The 22,040-nt window shown below is 40.8% G+C and overlaps 1 protein-coding gene across 1 annotated transcript in view; it reads right to left on the reverse strand.

Moving 5' to 3' along the window:
- The window catches only part of EHD4 (EH domain containing 4), a 101,048-nt gene that overhangs the window by 22,050 nt on the left and 56,958 nt on the right, over window positions 1–22,040 (reverse strand). Inside the window, exon 4 of the mRNA XM_036736043.1 lies at window positions 2,297–2,709. Coding sequence (XP_036591938.1) covers window positions 2,297–2,709 — 413 coding nt within the window. The remainder of the gene's footprint in view (window positions 1–2,296; window positions 2,710–22,040) is intronic.

A 22,040-nucleotide genomic window follows, 5' to 3' on the forward strand; every position in this document is an offset into this window, starting at 1 on the left:
TAATGGTAGCCATTGCCTGGGCAGGGGGCGGGGCAAGAAAAGAGAAAAAAAATGTACATGGTAATTTTGTTGTATATTTGCAGTTTCATGTACAATCACCTTTTTAATTGTACTATGTTATGGAAATGCTTATTTTACTCCATACATTAAAAATTAAATTAAAAACAAAACAAAGTTACAAAGTGAAATACCTGCATCATCAGCTCTAAACACTATCATCCTACGGCCACCAGACCCTAATGCTTATATAATACTGTATAGCTTTCTGTTGGACAGGCAGGCATTGGTTTTATATTCATCTAATGAATGAAGAAACAGGTTTGGCAAACAAAGAGGAAAAGTGACTTTACAGGTCCAGCGCTAGACCTGGAGTCGGGAAGAATGGATTTTAAGTCTGGCCTTAGACACCTACTAGCTGTGTGACCCTAGATCAGTAACACAACATTTCCTCGACTGTAAGATGGAGATAACAACCGCTTTTACTTCCCAGAGTTGTTGTGAGGATAAATGAGAGAATATTTCTACAATGCTTTGCAAACCTTAAAGGGCTATATGAATGCTAGCTATTATCACCATTGTTAATTGTTATTATATTACATTATTATGTTACAGTACATTATATTACCTTAATATGTTATATTACATTCCTAATTAGTGACAGAATCAGTACTAGATCCTGGGTCTTCCAAATCCTTTTCCAGGGCTCTCTTCACTATACTAAGCTGGCTTCTATTATGAATGTTATATAGTAAGTTAAGTAACGTTCCAATAACGTTAATAATGAGTTTGAAAGTTTTTGAAACCTTCAAAGGATGTGACACGGTTTACCCACTCCAATAGACAATCTGTAAAAGCAGGCTTGTCACGGTGTCTGCAGGGTGGGAACCTAGCTGGGTCAGTTGGGTAAGGGAAGACGACACATGCAGAGAACTCAGAGAATGGACAGAATTCACTACAGGGGAAGACAGATTTTCTCCGATAGCACTCGTAGATGTGGCAAAGAAAGCAGCTTGCTCTGGAATGAGAAGAATTTGTTAAAGAAGAAAGGATAACAAGGAGGGGACTCACCCAGTTGCTGGATAGTTGTACATTAGCTGAAAGATATGGGTGGAATGTATGTCTTTTAGGCAGAAGTTGATAAATGCATAGATGTGGCAGAGGAACCAAAAGATTGATTTTTATTGGAAAAAGAAAGGTGTGATTATGAAAGCCTGATGGTGTTAATACAAAGTCAGCTTGGATCAGAAGTAGAAGTCATGGTTTGTAATAGACAGTGGTATTCCTTGGGGGCAGAGAGGAAGGGGCACGGTATCCAAAGGAATGTGATGTCCAGATACAGAATGGTGATGGGCTGGGCATCTGAGGCCAGCAGAAGATCCTGCTGTGAAGTGGGGAAAGGAGGGGCGAGTGACTCATTGTTCCCAGAACATGATGAGTGATGGGCAATAGAATTCTCTTCCTAACAAAAACACTGATGATCTGGCTTTAGAGGACGCAAAGGTTAGCTCCATTGTTCCCATCACTTGGTATCCAAAATGACAGGAACAACAAAGTGGATCAGAAGCCAGAAGATCTGGGTTCTAGCCACAGCACCATCAGTGAGCTAAGCTGTGTAATCTTAGGCACAGTACTTAATCTCTCAGTTTCCTTGTCTATGAAATGATTAGATTAGATGATTTCTAAGATCTCTTTCAGTTCTAAAGTTTTATGAGCTAGAGAGAAAAATGCTTGACTAGGGCAAGTCATGCAGCCTGTCTGAGATGCATCTATCAAAAGGAGTTAGTCTACACCTTCGAGGAAACCTTCCTAATCTAAAATTCTGCCCAAAGTACTTTTTCCATATTTTTTCTCTTGGAAGGGTCATTTCCCTTTTCCTCCACAGAATATCTTTAATAAATTTACTTTTCTTAGGTAGACTCAGTGGGAAAACCTTGAACTACGTCCAGAATGCCTGGAATAGTCCTGAGCCTACAAGATGTAATAATTTCCAACAGGAGTCACAGTCCATTTGACCATCTCCCCCAACTCTTCACTCCATGGGCCAGTAATCTTTGATCATGATTAAATGGTGACCATCTTAGTATTCTTTCCTTGTCAGCACAACCATAGCAACTACCAAAGGGACACACTTTAGTACAACTACAGGATCTTCCTGATCTCAAGCGGTCATTAGGATTTTGTTGAAAACCTCCATGTTCTGATTTCTGTGGAAGAGAGACCTCTCATTTTGGAGAAGGGAGAAAGAAAACAATTCGGAGGAGAAAAGGCTAATTTCAAAGGCTATCTTTTGGGTTACCTTGGCTAGCCTTGCTCTTTTGATGAGGTCATTGAGTTTGCGCACAGCTGCCTTCTGAGGAAGACTTTGGATATCTCTGAAGAGATCCTGGGCTTCCACCTCAAAGAGTCTTCGGTTGTCAGTATTCTGAAGGGGCTGAGCCCAGAAAGAGCCAATATAGACTCGAAGCACTTCTGGAGTGTTGATCACCTTTCCCAGAGACCACATGAGTGCACCGTAGACTCTCATAAGCTGCTGAGTGTCCACTTGGTCAGCCTTGTTCAACACAACACGGATCTTATCATCTTGGCCCCGGAAGGCTTTGATGGCTTCTGAGAATTCATCAGAGATATCAAGTTTGTGAGCATCGAAGAGAAGGATGATTCTGTCAACCCGCTCAGCAAACCACTGTAGGACCTGGCAGAAGTCATAACCTTAAAAAAAAAAAAAAACAAATGTAAGGAAAAATGTGTCAGTGTAGAGTTCAGAAGAAGAACACTTAATAATAATAAAAAAACAGAGTTAAGCATAAGCCCAATAGAATACTTGAATTTTTGTCCCAAAGACATTTTCTTACTTTAGCCTTTGACAAGGGAAAAGTACAAATCTAGCCTCAAAAGGAGGAGGCACATGATAGAAAATACCATCCACATCCAGAGAAAGAACTATGGAGTCAGAACGCAGAGTGACGCAGACTCTCTTCTCTTTTGTTTTGTTTTCTTTCTTATGGTTTCTCCCATTTGTTGTAATTCTTCTATGTAACATGACTAATGTGAAAGTGTGTTTAATAGGAATGTATGTGTACAGCCCATATCAGACTGCATGCTGTCTTAGGGAGGGAGTGGAGAGGGAGGGGGAGAAAATTCAAAACTCATGGAAGTGAATGTTGAAAACTGAAAACAAATAAATTAATAAATTTGGGTGGAGGGGAAAGGAGGCGGCAAGGTCTTATACCGTTTCACTGGAACAACCAAGTTCTTGCTGGATAATCTGGGAGAATTTACATAGGAAGAAATTTGTATTAAAAAGAGTTTTTCAATCTAGAGCTTTTAAAAATGATTTTTTTTAAAAATGTAGGTTTTGCCAAATGACAGACCATGAGTCAAATGTTCTCAGCACATCAATGTCTTTGAAAGACTCATTAGGCACAGGTTCTGAGCCACATGACGAAGTGGTAGGATGTGAGCTGGCAGCCATAAGAGAAGGAAGTGACACCAAAGAGAAAACAGGGCAAAAAGCATTTTAGAGACATGAGCAAGAGATTTCTCATCTGTGCTATGCTGTGATCGGTAATCGTAACAAAAGGAAAAACTTGTTCTTTTGATCATTTGAGTTTGTATAGTGTTAGGAAGGCAGAAAATTATCCTTTTGATGTCCAAGGCTCTTGATACATTGTCTTCTCTAATTATGCCTCAGAACTCACCTGTGAAATGCTGTCCTTAACCTTCCAAATTATTTTTAAAGCATCAGCTTTGTAAATCTCAATTTGCATTTGCCCTAACACACACCAATATCTCCCCCATCCCCCCGACTCTCAATCTCTTCCTGCCTCTTTCTAATGTTCCCTAAATCACCAGGCCCAGTAAATGCCAGTATCAGACTATAGTGCCTCTTCCTACCCCAGAGTTACCTTGTATTTACTTAATATTTTATATCTACTTAATGTGAACATGCTCTTCATTCCTCCTCTCCCCCACACCCCCCAACAGAATGCAAGCTTCTTGATGTCAGGGACTATTTCCTTTTTTGGTCTGAGTATCCTCAGGGCTTAGAACACAGCAGACACAACAAATTTTTGAGACACTAATTCTTGCTTATGAGAACCTTAGATATAAAATACAATGGAAAGGGAATCTTTAGTCCACTTCTTTTATGCCTGACTAGTGTTCGAATCACAGAATATTTGAGCTGGAAGAAGCATTCAAGATCAGCTAGTCTAATAACCCCATAATTGTACAGAAGAGACTCAAGTCACCCAGACTAGAACTCTGAAGCCTGACTCCCAGGCCCACATTTTCTTCCCTTTTCCATAAGACCTTCCTTAGTCTACTTGGATATTATGGCGGCTTTTCACATGAGGGCCAAATTCATTTTCATAGCTAACTGCTCCCAATTTAGAATTGAGAAAAACTTAAGAGTTAAAAGAAGGGGGTCATACTGTGGTATACCAGGACTTTAACTTGAGATTTTAATTGCTAGTTTTAAATTCAGTTAGACTAGAACAAGCAATCTCCCAAGTTAACAGCAAGTACCACTGTCATTTGAGACCTATTTCTGTACCAGGCAGCACCAGCTCCTGGGATGTTTTATCCTTAGATAATGAATGAATGAGTTGTTGTTTGCACACCAAGATGACATATCAGACCCCCACTGAGTAGGACATACAGACTGGAATTCTATTTCCAATAGTTATGACAGATTTGCACAGATGGATTTCTTTTACCCGCTTTCCATAATGACCAATAAGAAGCAATTAGACAAAATTGTTACCTATCTCTTGGAAGACAGCTTAAAAGCTCAAGTCATCTGGAAGATGGCTGGTTTAAGCTGAAGTACTCTCTATAACACTAGCAAAGAGCAGAGCTAATTTTCTGGGAACCTTGAAACCTTGGCCTCATCAGTATGGTGAACGAGCCAGACACAGGTGTTCAGAAAACAGTTAATCAAAAACATACAGACCGTACTGTAGAAAATATTCACATTTTCAAACCAGATTCCTATCCTCAAACCAGGCTCCTCCTCTGTAAAAATGAGGAGGTTAGAATTTTAAGGTTTGTCTCAGATCCAATTTTAAGTCTGGGTACTCCCTAGCTTTTTAAAGTCAAACAATTAACAAGTATTTATTAAGCACCTAGTGCCAGTATCGCCATGTACGTGCCAGGAGCTGGGCATACCAGTATAAAGAATGAAAAAATCTCTGCTTGCAAGGTTCTTAATGGGGGAGATCACAAGCACATATAAAATATAAGCAATGTAACATAAAGTTAATAAGTACAAATACATATGAAGTTGTTAAATACAGGGCAGTCGGGTAGGGAGGGGCCTAATGGTGAAGGGCTTCATGCAGAAGATGATGCTTCAGTTGCATCTTAAAGAAAGAGCGATTTTATGAGGCAGAAGAAAGAAGGCAGGGAGAATAACGGTACTAGCTGACATTTCCATGGCACTCACTGTGTGCTAGGCACTGTGCTAAGTGTTTGACAATAATTAGCTCGTTTGACCCTCACAACGCTGCCAAGTTAGGTGCTACTATTATCCGCATTTTACAGCTGGGGAAACTGAGACAGACAGAGGTCTTGCCCGGGGTCACAGATAAGTGCCTGAGCCTTAACAGGAACTCAGCCTTCTTCACCGCAGGCCTAATGTACCAACCATTTCACCACCTAGCTGTGTCGTGTGTGGGGGACAGAAAGAAGGCTGGTTGGGCTGGATCTCAGAGTACTGGAAGAAGAGTAAAGTCCAACGAGACTGGAAAGTGAAGTTGGTTGTCAAGTTTTAAAAATGAAATAGAGGAATTTGCATTTTATTTCTGAGGCAATAGGAAGCTCCTGGAGTTGACCGAGCAGTAAAGTCACACGGTCAGATCTCTGCTTTGGAAAAATTACTTTGACAGCAGTGTGTAGAATGGAGAGACCAATTAGGAGGCTGATGCAATGATTTAGGCAACAGGCTACGAGGGCTTTTATACAGCAGTAGCCATGTGCACGCAGAGTAGGTGTCAAATTCAAGAGTGTGTGAAGGTAGCAACTAAGAGGTTTGCAACTGATTGGGTACGTAGGGTGAGGGCGAGTAAAGCATCAAGGATGATGTCACAGTTATAAACCTGAGAGACTGGGATTATGATAGAAATAAATAAATCTGAAAGAAGGGAGGGTTTGGGAAGAGAGAGAGGAGAGAGAGGAGGGGAGGAGAAGGGAGGGGAGGGCAGGGGAAAGGAGCAGAGGAGAAAGAAGGGCCTAGGATAGAACCTTAGGGAACACCCACAGCTGTAGGGGGTGGGTGGAAAACAATGATGTGGGTGATGAGCCAGCAAAGGATCCTGAGGAAGACAGGGTAGTGTCACAAAAACCTACAGAGAAGCGTATATTCAAGAAGTCTTATGTATAGAGCCTGAGTTATAGGGCCTAAGTTAGGCTCCTGTAAGACTCTCAGAAGGTAAAATACATGGGAGGAAGGAAGGAAGGAAGATAGGAAAGGACAGAAGGAGGAAAGGAACAAATGGAGGGAGGGCGGAAAGAAGGAAGAAAGAAAGAAAAAGGCAGAAGAAAGGAAGAAGCAGGGAAAAAGGAAGCATTTATTAAGCATCTCCTATGTGCCACGCACTGCCCTAAGTACTTTAAAAAATATCTCATTTGATCCTCATAGCAACCCTGAGAGGTAGGTACTATTATTATCCCTATTTTACAGCTAGGGAAACCGAGGCCCTTATATTAAGTGACTTGCCCAGGGTTACACAGCTAATAAATGTCTGAGGCTTGACTTGAAGTCAATTCTTCCTGATGCCAAGTCTGAGACAACTACATTAACAAGCATAAATTTACGTAGCCTTTTAGTCTGCAAACTGTTTATTATCTCATTTTAGCCTTGCAGAAACTCTATGAGGTAGGTCAAATCTAGAGGTGAAATCTACACCCAGCCTTTAGTGACTGCAGGCCCAGTCCTCTATCACCAGGCTTCAGGACAACGGATGACCCCCAGAAGGTGCCATATTGATGATACTACCAGGTTCCTTTCTTGTGTGGACGGAGGGATGAATTTCCCCAGAGAAACAACATTATCAGTGGGTAGGTTCCCATGAATACCACAGTTCAGCCCAATCATCAAAGGCTGTATAGCTTTTATGGGCTGGGAACTTGAAGACTGCTTAAGACACTTTCTATGTATTGTCCAAAGAACTGACTAATAGATAAATTTTTGGAACACAACTTGTTTGTGTGACTGTACCTCTTCTTAGAGTTTAACATATCAATTCAAATACACTTTCAAATTAATTTTTGTTGTGCACTCCATGGATCCTTGGGATTAACAAAGTGATACAGTTCTATAAAAGTTAGTCTTGCTAAACCTGTTTTAAGACATGCATCTCCACAAATGGATAAAAAGCATGGAAGCAGAAATGCATTCATGTGCTTGGGCCTACAGTAATTAGCAGAGCTGTAAGTGGGGTCAGTTTCTCTACTGACAGTCACATTAAGTTGAAATTCCTCCTTGGCTGAAGCCAGGGTTATGAACTCCTCATAACCACTACAGTCTAAATCTGACTATTTTTAGAGGTCTTATGAGCAGACACTTTGCTAAGTGTCCTACATTCTGACCTTGAGAAGATGTTCCCCTCATAAGAGTCTGGGAATGAACCCCTCAGTGCTCAGAAATTGTGGAAATTGGTTCAGCGGGAGCTAAGCCAGGGGCTAATGCCAGGTACTCTCCTATGGGGGTGAGAGTGGGGAGGTCCAGTGGCAAACTGGGTGAGAAATGGGAGAAATCCCAGTTGTAATATAAAACTAGGCTGTGGTACTCACTATTTGGGGCCATTGAAACTTTTGAACAATTTTAAATGACTAAATTAGGGGAGATTTCAGTTCTGTAAAGAATATAAATCAAACTTTAATCAGCCTGGGGGCAAAAGAAGGATAAAAATCACTGATTTATTGAACTTAGTATTTGTAAGTACCATAAAATATGTAAATACCATACAGTCCATGTTCTGGAGACCAGAAATTTTGTACCAAGACACAAACACTATATCCTGGGAACCAGGGAAGGAGAGGATATGCTACTTAGGAGCTTGAATCTTGGCACACAAATATTCTGAGAACTGAGGGTGGAGGCAGGAAGGAAGGGGCTCGTCCACCCAACCCATGCTTCCTGCCACAATCTCCTATATTGTGGACTTAAATCTTGGGACTCAGGAGAGAAAGACACTATCGGGAAATGGGATCTGGATTTAGATTAGCTGTTACTTGGCACAGGTAAATATAGGGTGGAGACCCTACGGAAGCAAAGCTGATGGACTATTTCTAACCAAACAATTAATTTAAGATGGACTATTCTGTCAAACAGGCTTCATCAAACTAATTTACAAAAACAAAGCACGACAGAAAAGTTATGTTTAAATTTCTTCCCAGAGCCAAGTTTCCAATCCCATTTGTTCAAAATAAGATGCTGGTTTAACAAACAACTTTGGGATTGATGGTCCCATGAGCCAGGATGCTAAGATGCCAGACCTGCTCCTCAGCTTCCCCCAACCCACTACTCCATTTTCTTCTACTCTGAGTAATACTTCACATGATTTAATGATTTCAGCCCTAGACTAAGGAGTAAACTTAAGCCTATCTTTAGTGAGTCCTAGGTTGGCCAGAAAGCTGGGAGAGAGATAGCTGAGCAGAGACAGGAATAGCCCAGGCAGGAGATAACGGCAGCTTCAGATGGAGCAGGGATTGACACTTGTCTCTGGTGAGATCACCAGAGTCTATTTTAACTTTTCATAAGTGGTGTCCAAAAGATTGGAACTATTAACACCTTTGTCCTAATCAGGTCACCATAGTAATTGGCTCAGAGATGGGGGAGAGGAGTTGAAAAATGTAGGCTCCTTTAAGATAGGGAAGAGGGTAAGGCAGAGAAGAAGCTGACAAAGATAATCAGACCTGATGCTTTTACCTCTTGATGTTATCCCTCAAGCTGGAGATTTTAAGGTTTTTAGATTTGAGGACACTTGGAATAAACATTTTACACGACAGCAGGATTATGTGGGTCTAGTCATTCTTCCACCTGTTCTCTCTAGAGACCAACAGCATGAATCTACTGCTGTTATGAGCCAGGGTTAGAGAAAAGAGTCATATACGGCATATGATTTCATTCTAGAACTTTGAGCAAAAATGTCAGAAAGCACCTCTTACCTTTTATTAATTTCTAAATTATCAGATCTCTGTTCCTTTAAGTATTTTTAAGTGTTTGGAGGGAAGTCAATGGGAATGGGACACCCATCTTATGAATTCCTGGTCAAGGTTTTGCCACATCTCTGCCCCAAACTTGGCCAAGTGGCTGATGATCTCCTGCCTAGAAAGATGAAAGAAGAGGGCCTCTGGGGGGAAGGGGTAAAGAAACACACACACACACACACACACACACCATCAGCAGAAAAACACAAGAAAGCCAGAAGACGGGAAACAGTGAAAAGAGAGAACGGAGGGGAAGAGGAGCATGGACAAATGGGCTCTTCTTGACTTTGTAAATTATCACGACTGACTTCTGTGTGGTTGGAGTTGACAGAGAATAGCCAGGATGAGTTGGTCCAGAAAGGCAGAGTTGAGGAAAATGCAAGATGACAAGTGTAGTATAGTAGATTCACGTCACAGCTTTGACGCTTACTATGTGTGTTACCTTGAGCAACTCACTTACCTTTTCTGGGCTTCAGGTTCCTCATCTGGAAGGCACCAAATGGTTTCTAACACCCCTTCTAGCCCTGACATTCTGAGATGCTTTGGAAACCCCAGAATTGGAAGAGACCCCAGAGACTATAGAGCACAACCCATACCTGAACACGACATTCTGAAAAACACGTACTGAATCCTTATTATATATGAGACACACCCACCAAATGCTCATGCACCCTTTTCCTGAAGACCCCTGATAAAGGGAAACTTACTGCCCACTTCCCCCTTCCCCACCAGGGACAGCCCATTCTACTTCTGGATAGCACTAATTATTAGCAAGCTTTACCTTAAGTCAAACCTAAACTGACCTTTTTTAAAATGACTTTCATGCTTCCTAGATTCACAGAATAAGGGCAGAGACAAAGATGAGGAGAATCCAGGATGAGTTCCTTCTGTTTGGCTGGGAGAACAGCTGCTAAAAATGCCCATAAATCTAATATACAATAAAGGGATAAAGTTAAAACAAGGTTATTGGAGTAAGGCCCAATGGGGCACATACTGAATTTTGAGGGAAGTGAAGTAGATATTCAGTTAGGAGAAAAAAATTAGAAGAAATACATCTGAGGCCCCAAAAGAACTTTGTTCCCTCATTGTCCAAAGAGGGAGCTAATAAAAACATAATAAACTTGGACTAGACTAGAGTGTCAAGAAAGAAGAACCAGAAAGACCCCAAGGGTCAGAGCTGAGAGGAAGAGTTCAGCAGAATGAGAGGGCTTGGGTCCTGCTATGTCCTTCCTGTGTGACCTTCAGCAAGTCAACTTCTCTGGGCTTCAGTTTCTTCATTTGTAAAATGAAGGGATGGGGGTGAGGCAGAGTTTGTGCTAGATAGTTACCGGGGTGCCTTCCCCCTCTGAAATTCTGTGACTAGATGCTCTCTGAGGCTCTTTCTAGTTCTAAATCTATGAGCCCTTCCCATCCTGGTGCTCACTGAAGTGCCGTATGATCCAAGGTTCCTGCCCTCAGAAGCCTCCCTCTGACAAGCATCAGATGGCCAGGCTTCTGTTGTAGATTCATTAACCTCCATCCTACCCCCAATCCTCTGACTCTCATGCTCCCCCACTCAGCTGGAGTTCTAGATCTTCAACACTTGTTTTTTATCAGATGGGCATGTCCATCAGACTCTCCAGGTTATCTGGAGCAGGTATCCTCCTAAATGGCCTTGGGGGCATCTTACTCAAAGCCCATCTGAAAGATTTCCAAGATCTCTTCTCATCCTCAAGTGGCTTGATTCCATTTGGTCCAAGAAAGCAGAACTAGAGAGCAATGGAAGATGAAACTTAAGCTTTATGTAAGTGAAGACTTCTTAACATTTAGAGTGATACAAAAGTGGATGAGATGCCAAGGGAGGTAATGAGTTTCTCTCACAGGAAGTCTTTCCACCAAGACTTCTTGGCCACTTATTTGGTATATGATGGAGGGGATTCTTGTTCAAGTTGGACAGCTCCCTTCTGGCTTTGATCCTGAGATCAAAGGTTCAGACATGATTCCTGGGCAGGGGATAAATTATATTTTTAGAAGCTTTATTTTTATCTAATGATTGATCTACTAAATCCTCAAATTAGAGGGTTGAGATATATTTTTAAAAGGTATTTTAAAAACTGGTAATAAAACTGGCAAAATCAACAAGTCAGCACTGAAGTTGCATAAATTCTTGACTACTACAAGGCCAAAGTAGCCTCTGCACTGAATTGCGAGCTGAAATTTGTTTATATTTAAAATTATCAAAGGAGAGAAAATTAAAACACTAATGTGCTGTTGGTGAAGTTGTATACTGATTCAACCATTCTGGAGAGCAATTTGGAACTATGCCTAAAGGGCTATAAAACCATGTATACCTCTTGTCCCAGGAAATACCACTACTAATTCTGTATCCCAAAGAGATTTAAAACAAACAAAAATGAAAAGGAAAGGGACCTATCTGTACAAAAATATTTATAGCAGCTCTTTTAGTGGTGGCAAAGAATTGGAAATTAAGGAGATGTCCATCAATGGGGAAGTGGCTGAACAATTTGAGGTATATGATTCTAATGGAATACTATTGTGGTATAAGAAATGGTGAGGATGTTCTCAGAAAAACCTGGAAACACTTACATGAGCTGATGCAAAGTGAAATAAGCAGAACCAGGAAAACATTGTAAACAGTAAGAGCTGTATTGTACGATGATCTGCTATGAATAACTCAGCTATTCTCAGCAATACAATAATCTAAGACAATTCTGAAGGACTTATGATGAAAGGTGCTGTCCATATCCAGACAGAGAACTGGTGGAACCTGAATGCAGATTGAAATGACTTTTTCTTTACTTTTCTTTATTTTGGTCTGTTTTCTTCCATGGCATGACTTACATGGAAATTTACATATGTATATATATATATGTATATATATATATGTATATATATGTATATATATATATGTGTATATATATATATATATATATATATATATATATAAAACCTATGACAAACTACTTGCCTGTTCAATGAGGGAAGGAGGGGGGAGAGGGAGAGAATTTGGAACTCAAAATTTAAAAAAAATGTTAAAACTGTTTTTACATGTAATTGGGAAAAAATGAAATATTAAATTAAAATCAGCAAAGGGAAAAGTGGGCCTTTCTGAAAGGAGGCTAGAGTTTTATGCCATTGGATTAACATTTTCATTGCAGAAGTATTCAATAATATTGCCAATAATTCTCCTTTTCAGCTAAGAATGCCTAAAGAGTCTGGGTTCCTAACTCCTCTTATGCGGGGATCACTGCGTTTATCCCCATAAGGATCAGCCCTCAAGAAAACCCTGACAGAATTACTCTGAACAGCATTGAAGAAATCCTCACCTTTTTGAGGCATCACCTGAGGAACCTACCCACACCTGTCAGTCTGCTCCAGCCCTGAGTCTCCCATCCAGCCACACAGACACCAGTGCTTGTAAATTATGTGCCTTTGAAATCAAGCAGAACAGATTTTCTTCTCTTACATTCCTCTCTCCTCCATTCCCTTCTCAGTCTCCTCCTTCCTATGAACTGAATCTTATTGGTGGCATAACGGATAGAGTCAAGAAGACCTTGGTTCAAATCTGGCCTTAGACACTTAGTAGTTGTATGACCTTGGGCAAGTCACCAAACTTCAGTTTCCTTATCTATAAAATGAGGATAATAATAGTATTTATTGGATATAAATATAACCAAGTGGTCATGAGGATCAGATAGATGAACTTATATAAGTAAAGGGGTATGTGTGTATATATATATAGAGATACAGATAGGTAGGCAGATATAGATATAAATAAATACGTCTACATACATACATGCATATATTATATATACCTACACACACCTCTTTTTAAATCCGTTTACTTATACGTGTGACTATACATATGTGTTTGTGCGAATATTACTATTATTATTAATCAATCAACAGACATTTATTAGGCACTTACTATATTCCAGGCACTGTGCTGAGCATTGGGATATGAAGAAAAGCAAAAATAGTCCCTGCCCTCAAGGAGCTAACATTTTACTGAGAGAGGCAAAACATAAATCAGTACATGTGAGATAAATAAAAGTATAAGGAAAGCAATCTTCTGGGGGAGGCCCTTGCAGCTGGGGTGGGTGAGTGGCAAGAGGAAGTAGTCCTGGGCTAAGTATGAAAAGGAAGCCAGAGATTCTAAGACATGGAGGAGGAAGGTTGGAAGTTTCAAAATGTGGTCACTTTAGTGTTGTACACAGTAAGTAAAATAAGGATTTTGAGGTTTGTTTTTTTAATTCAAAAACAAAGTATCTTATGACATCATTGCAGTCAAGCTGGGGAGATGTGGACAGTTAGGTGTATTAACTTGGTATAGTAAAGAGTGCTGTACTTACAGAGGACCTGAGTTCAAATCCCAGCTCTGCCGCTTACTACAAGGGTAACCTTGGGCAAATTACTTAATGCCTCTGGGGCTTGTTTTCCTCATCTGTAAAATGAGGGGGCTGAACTAGATGACTTCTAATATCCCTTCCAGCGCTAAAATCTGTGATTCAGATCTTGAATGACTGGACCCAAAGGGAGGTAATTAGTTGATGGCTCAGTGTTAACCTGGAGGAAGGTGTCTTGTGGCAATATCCCAACAATTAAATACTTACAAAATTTGCAGATGGCATGAAGCTGGGAAGGATAGCAGAATAAAATCTCAACTGGCCAGAACAACAGCATATATGTAACTTTAAGATAAAATTTAAAGGATCAAATGCAAAGCCCTATGCTTGGATTAAAAAAAAAAACCAACCTCACAAATACAAAATGGCAGACATATCTAGAAGACATGTACTCTGTACATAGGTGGTATTTAATAAATATTGAATTGAATGTGGAAAAAGACAGGCATCTTAGAGAATTGCAAGCTCATGAGAGTCAACAGTGGGAAATGCTGGCTAAAAGAGCTAATATAACCTTAGGCATTAGTAATAGAACTGTGGTAATCAGAATGACAGAGGTGATAATCCTGATATACCCTACCCTGGCCAGGCCATTTCTGGAGCTCTGTGTTCAGTTCTGGGCACCACATTTTATGAAAAACACTGACAGCCTGGAGTGTGTCCGGAAAAGAACAACCAGCATTGTGAGAAGCCTCATAATCACATGTAATAGTAATTAAGGTGGGACTTTTGGCTGTTCTTCTCTTAAGTGCCTTTAATGATTCTGGCCTTTGTTTGAATGGGGCAGATAAAGTGGAATCTTTTTGTCTTGGAGTATTTCTCAGCACCGAGACAATTGGGAGTCATTGATTTGTATATGATGTGATACTGGGGATGGGGAACTTTCACAGACCCAGCCTGGGTGAGGTCAGAGCCCTCAGGGCTCCAAACAGGATATAATTGAGGAGAGCTTGGTATTTGAATTTTGGGGCACACTCATGGAAGAAGTGTTGGACTCTGGGCAAGCTGTAACTACCCCCCGGCTTTGTAACCCAGACAGATGATGTTGGTGCTTCTCTGGTAACTATGAATTGTGATTTGAATCAGACAAGGTTTGTCTGTCGATGCTTGTAATTTCTGTTTGTATTTGCCTTGAAGTTCAGGGGGCTGATCCTTTCCCCCTGAACTGTGAATGATATTTGTATGTTTGATTAAACTGAGATTGTTAACCCCTTAAAGTTACTTTCCTTAGTAAAGCAGATCAAAGAATCTGTGTTGGCAGCTTTCTGTGTGATGGTTGTTGGCGGGTCTTACACCCCTATAGCAGTAGCTAGCAAGATTGTTGCTATGTCATATTCTATAAGGATGATGAAGAAGAAGAATTTCCATTTATATAGTACTCTTTATGGTTTGCTAAATTCTATTAATGGAAAAAACTGGGGTTTGTTAGCTTGGAGAAGAAAGGCCTAAGGGAGACATTAAAGTTGTTCTCAAATCAATCAATAAGCATTTATTAAGTGCCTACTGTGTGTCAGGCCCTATGCTAAGCACTGAATGCTAGAATGGCTATCATGTGAAGAAGAACTGGAGTTGTACTACTTATCTGCCCCCAAAGGGCACAACTAGGAATGATGAAGAGATGAGGGACAGGAAGATCTGGGTTTAATGTTAGGAAAACAATTCTGAGCATATAGAGACATTTAACTTAAACATTTATCAGCATCTACTATTATTTGAGTAGCAAGAGAGGTGATTGCTGTTCAAGTACAGGCTGCCCCAGAGGATCTGTGAGGCTCTCCCAAGCCTATGGTTCTCTTGTCTGAATGCCTGTAGAAGTACAGGGCCCAGATCCTAGGTCAAGCTAGTTCTAGAACCCTCTAATGGAAGCTACATGAGAAAGGTTGTAACCAGTGGTGTGCTGGTAAATGTTTAACAATGGGCTTGCTGCAAAAAAAAATATACATAGGACATACCTTTAAATTTAATCTGCCTTATTGACATTTTCTAAATCACTTTCTTAATTCTAGATAATCAACCAAACAATTAATCAGTAGCATTTCTGAGGTGTAAATGTTCACACTGAAAATTTAATAATTAAGAGCTGATTCCAGCACAGCCCTGGAGTGTAAGCAGCTCCCAGATAAGGGATGGTTTAGAGAAGAAACTTGTGTGCTTTCATATTTGTGCTAAAGTTTTTTATTTTGTTAATCTGTGTGTGAAGAAAGGTCAGGTTGCTTCATCATGACCTTACACGGGCTGTCCCACATGTCTGTAATGCTCTCTCCCTTTTGGAATTCATAGCTCTGTTCAAGGCACAGCTGAAGCCCTACATGAAGCCTTTCCCAATTCTTCCCATCCCCACCCAACCCCCAAGCTGTTAGGACTCTTTTCCTCACCTTTACCCTCCCCACCTGAAATTGTTGTTTATTGTTCAGTTGTTTCAGTTATGACTGATTCTTCACGACCCCACTTGGGGTTTTCTTGGCAAAGATACTAGACTGGTTTGTCATTTCCTTTTCCAGCTCATTTTACAGATGAAGAAACTGAGGCAAACAGGGTTAAGTGACTTGCCCAGACACCAGTTAGTGTCTGAAGCTGGATTTGGACTTAGGTCTTCCTGACTTCAGATTAGGCACTTTATCCACTGCACCACCTAACTGCTCACCTGAAATTACTTCCTCCATATTTTTTATATTTTTTTTTCTGTGTTCATGTTTTCCCCCAGTACAATGTGTGGTGTTGAGGTCAGGGACCTTTTCTGCATTTGTAACCACAGTACCTAGGACAATGTCTGACACATAGTAGACATTTAATAAATAACTCGCTGAATTCAGTGGAAAGTTTTCAAAAGTTTTCAGAGTCATTGTTCCTCTGGCAAATTCAGTATTGACTACCATGAGGCTCCTGCTTTCAAAGCACCCTGCTGTATTTTACCCACACTGAAGGGATATCCTATGGAATCCGCAAGCAAAGGGCTGACCCTGGGAGAGGATGGTGTCTGTGTTATTCTTATCCTCTTCCCCTGTCATCTCTTTGGGATTTGATCCAAGACATTATAATTTCATTTTTCTGTGTTTATGTCCTCATAAAATAAACAAGTCCATCATCATAACCTGTCCCTCCCTACCTCATGAGGATGTTATAAAAATAATGTCCTGGCAGATGGATGACTGTGATGACCTCCTGATGTCCCCATCAGCTCCAGGAGGGGATGGGAATATAAATAAAAGCAACAGAGGATATCATTACATTTTAATTTTATAGATAAGAGAACTGAGAAGACAGGGTTTAGCCCACCAAAATATTCTGACTTTTTTGTTTGTTTTCATCTGGACCTGTGATTTCACTGTGATTCCGGCATAGAGAATCCTAATGAATTCACACCGATAATTATTCTGCAATTTATAATATTAAGGAATTTGCCACTTTGAGGTCAAGTGATGTGGCCCAGCAAGTCACTGTGTGTCAAAAGGCAGTGCTTGAAATTAAATTGTCTTCCAGACGCATGCCTGGTTTTCAAAACACCACACTATGTGGCCTCTGGTTATGGGACCTGATAAAAGGGACAGTTTGAATGATAAGATGGGCTCGATGTTATGCCATTTCTCATTACTAAAATGGAAAAAAAATGTATAGAAAGTACAAGAGAAGGGCTGGCAGCAGAGAAGACAGTCATGTTATATAGTATAACAACATCCCACATTTCTATAGTGCTTTAAGGTTTATAAATCACTTCATAACCACTCAGCAAGGTAGGGTGCATGAATAGAATTAGACCCATTTTACAGATAAGGAAAATAAGACTCAGTAGCTTGACCCAAGATCTTGATTGTCAATGTCAGAGCCAGAATTCAAAAGCAAGTTTTCAGTCTGACTCCCAGTCCGTTGTCCTTTTGATTACACTGCCCTGGAATGGCTCTGGGATCTGCAACTGTTGGAGCAAAAGGCTAAACGCTCAGTGAACTGAATCTGGTTTGTGCCCTTTCTGGAATGGCTCAAGCATGTACAGTGTTAATCTCTCCTCGTAAAGAACATTTCAGCCCAAAGTGCTTTAAAGAGCTGACAAATGATTAACTGGGATGAGAAAAATGGTATTATTGAATGATGAGCAGGTTTTCTTTGTCGTGTCTCAGACTCTGCTAGGTGATGTGATTTCCTAACTTTGAGCTCTTGGCACTCTCTCCCTCCCGCCCTAAGGTGCCGTTCCATAGACTGTGTAGTTATTGACCTGTGTGCACTGCATTCTCCCAGGAGAAGGTAAACTTTCTGAGGGCAAGGCCTCTTCTGTTTTTTGTTCTTAGTTTTCCCCAGCATTTAGCACAGTGCCTAGTATGTAGTTGGTGCAAAATTAGAGTGAATTAGGAGAAGCCAGGCTCGAATCCCAGGTCTGCCATTTACTGCCTGTATGACCTTGAACAAGTCACTGGATCCTAGGAGAATACGAGTTATTCTAATTAATTTTTTTGACAAAATTCCATTCAACTTTCTGCGGAAAGATGTTACTAGTTATTTGGGGTCTTACTTTTTACAAGAATCTAGTAACCAAATTCAGGAATCTGAGTGTCAAATGGGAACAATGCCCATTCCCTGCCTCTCTCAAGGGACACTTTGGGTACCATAGACAAGAATTTTACATGCAATATCCCCATTAATCAGATGGAGTCAGTCTGGCAAACTGTATTCCTCAATTTTTTCAAGGCAAGTTGCCAACAATTTATAGACTCCACCCAAGTACCACATGGTCAAGTAATACTTTAAACTCCTGGAAAACAACAATACATCTTGTCATCTTGTGTTTGGTTCAGAAGGGCAGAAAGACAATGCTCTTCAGGTCACTGAATTCCCAAAGTGAAAAAAGAAGTTAAGCCAAGACTGAGATAAATTAGGGGTCTACTTTTCTAAGTAATTTCTAACTTCCTTACTGTCCCACTCTAATGCCCCTTTTAAACAAGAGGCAACTTGGTGTAACTGATAGAACATGCTGGATTTAGGAGTCAGGAGACCTAGGTTTGATCCTACCTTATGCACTTATAATGGCTGAGTGACCATGGCAAGTCTCTTAATCAATCTATCAGCATGTACTAGTAACCACTATGTGCCAGGTGCTGCACATACAAATAAAAAGAATGAAACAATCTCTACTTGAAAGGAGCTTATATTAAACTCTCAGAGCCTCAGTTTCCTCATCACTAATTAGAGACAGTAATACCTGCCTCATGGAGTTGTGCTTTGCAAATCTAAAAACATTTTGCTAACCTTAAAAGCTATGGATGTGAGTTATTATATATGATATACAAATTTAAAAGTTATTTTGGACAACAGCTAAGATCAAAATAATTATTCCTATCTACAGTCCTCTCTCTTCCTCCTCCCCCTATCTCCCCTCTCTTTTCCCTCTCTCCCACTGTCCGTCTTTCTCAAACACACACAGAGCTATTTTCACGTACAGTGAGAGCATGAAAAAAGGTGAAATTGAATCTAGAAAAAGTAGAGAAGGGGTGTGACTCTGGCTAGGTGTGAAAAAACAAAACAAAACACTTTCCAACAAATAGATCCATCCCAAAGTATAGTAAGTTGCCTTTAGAGGTCATGGATTCCCCCTTACTAGAAGTCATGTAATGACAGACCTAGGGCTAGAAGGAATTTCAAAGGTTATTTAGTCCATTTCCCCTAATTTTACAGATGAGGAAACTGAGGACCATGAAGGTAATGACTAGTCCAAGATCACATAGGTCCTAAGTGACAGAGGAAGGATTCAAACCTAGGATCTCTACAAATAAAAACTGGATGACTACTTGTTTAGAAGGGACTCTTATTTAGGTATGGGCTAGACCAGGAGTAGGGAGCCTTCGGCTTGGAGGCCACATGTGGCTTTCTAGGTCTTTGGGTGCTGCCTTTTGACTGAGTCCAAGTTTTACAGAACAACTCCTTTTCTTAAGGGGATTTGTTCTGTGAAATTTGGATTCAGTCAAAGGGCTGCACTTGGGGACCTAGAGGGCCACTTGTGGTCTCCAGGCTGTAGGTTTCCCACCCCTGGAATAGATTATATGCTTCTGATATCTCTTCCAGCCCAGAACCTGTGACTTCCATGATAGTGTGAAAGAAAGGGCCCCTTTATGAGGCAGTTTCTAAACAGCAGACTCCTGAAACTAGATGGTCTTGGATATCTTGGAAATAAGAAAGGGAGGGGTAGCCCTTCCTCTGCAGGGGTGAGAGATCATGAGCTGTGGAACTCTAAACATAATGTTGAACTTTGTTCAGGTGGGGTGAATTTTGCTAAAGTATTTTTTCCCCTCTCTTTTTAAAAATTGTTCTAACAGCTTTCTGGGAAGAAGCAGTTATAATGATAAATGAAAGTAATGTAAAATCAAAAGATATCCCTAAAATTTAAATTAAAAATTAAAAAGGGGAAGAAATTTCTCTTTTTAACACCTCACCTTGGAAGTCATGGTCTGGACCCCTTTGCATCATCTTCCCTACCCCTTCTGCTGAAAACACAGTCTAAAAATTTTAATAAAATGAGAGAGGATCTCAGCATACAAATTATAAACAAATCATTACAGGTCTTATGTTATGTAATATCAATTAAGTTGGGTGTCTTTGATTAAGCCTTACTAGGTGCAAAGTCCCAGGCCCAAACCCCTATCTACTAGGTGCTAAGCCTACGTGGGCATGAAGCCCTCAGGGTCCTAAGGGGAGTTGCTAAGACCAGAGCCAATAGTAGGAACCTAAGTTCTGGTGGCTCAGATGACGTTTGATGACAGCTAAAGAGTGTATAAAAAGAGAGAAGAGAGCTATCTGCTGGGGGCTCTCACCCTTGGAGGTGTGTTGATGTGGAGACTCCAGGCAGCTGTAGCTAAGCACCCTCCAGCTTGTAAACCCGAATGTTGGGACTTTGTTAAACCCTGGCAACCATAAATTGAGATTTGAATCAGACAAGGTCTGTCTGTCGATGTTTTTAATTTGTTTGTATTTGCTCTGAAGTTCAGGGTGCTGGCTTTTTCCCCTGAACTAAGTGAATGATATTTGTATGTTCGATTAAACTGAGATTGTTAACCCCTTAATGTTACTTTCCTTAGTAAAGCAGATCAAAAGAACCTATGTTGGCAGCTTTCTGGGTGCTGGTTGTTGGTGGATCTTACACCCCTACAGCAGATGCTAGCAGATTGTTGCTACATGTTACTTGGTTGCCTAGGCACAGATTTCAAACACTAATCTGCCTCTCCCAGTTTCACAATCACCTTCAGGCCAGAAGGTTCCTCCCTGGCCTTTGGAGTCACAGGGTCACGGACTTGAGGACAGAAGGCCCCTTAGGGCTAGTCCCCACCCCCTTTATTTTGTAGACTGGGAAACCCAGGCCCAGAGGTAGAACTTAAGCCAGGCAAGTAGTTAAATGGCACAGGTGGAATCTGAAACCAGTCATGTGACTCGGTGACCTCATCAGTTCCAAATAGGTACGATGACCATCTCTCTGCACATGATTCTCAGATCTGTGTATCTCTCCTGAGCTTTAGTCAAACATCACCAATTGCCTTAGATATCTTGAACTGGATGTCCTATAGGATAAACCTGTCTAAAACAGAACTCATCATCTTCCCCAAACCCTCCCCTCTTCCAAACTGGGTTATCATTGTCAAGGACACTACCATCCTCTCGGTCACCTGGGCTCAATTCTTCAGTATCATCCTGAAATCTTCTCTCACACTCACGCCATGTATTCAATCTGCACGAAGTTCTGGCATTTTTACCTTTAGAACATTTCTTGTCTAAGTCCCCTTCTCTCCACTCGCACTACCACTATCCTGATGCAAGCCCTTGTCATCTCATGTCTGGACTATTAAAATAGCCTCCTGGTTGTTCTCCCTGCCTCAAGTCTTTCCTGACTTCAATTAAGTCTCCATTCATCTGCCAAAGTGATTTTCCTAAATAAAGGTCTGATGGATCAGACAGCTTATTGGGCAATTAGGTGGCATGCTGGATAGAGGGCGGGGACTGGAGTCAGGAAGATTGATCTTCCTGAGTTCAAATTCGACCTCAGACACTTACTAGCTATGTGACCCTGGGCAAGTCACTTAACCTTGTTTGCCTCGGCTTCCTCATCTGTAAAATGACCTAGAGAAAGAAATGGCAAACCACGCCTGTATCTTTGCCAAGAAAACCCTAAATGGGGTCACAGAGAGTCAGACACAACTCAACAAAAAATAACTGATTCAGTTATCTCCAGTGGCTCCTTATAACCTCCTGGATCAAATATAAAATCTTATTATTTAAAGTTCTTCTTACCTCCCTATATTTCCTACACTTTATTCCCCTCCATATACTCTACTTCTCAACTACACTTACTTTCTTGCTGGTCACTGAGCATGACCTTCTAGCTCTTTAGGCTGTGATTTTTAACTAGCAACAACCTTGGCAATGACCTTCCACCTACTCTTATATACT

This window comes from Trichosurus vulpecula, chromosome 8, assembly GCF_011100635.1.
Source record: "Trichosurus vulpecula isolate mTriVul1 chromosome 8, mTriVul1.pri, whole genome shotgun sequence".
Classification (NCBI taxonomy): Eukaryota; Metazoa; Chordata; class Mammalia; order Diprotodontia; family Phalangeridae; genus Trichosurus; species Trichosurus vulpecula.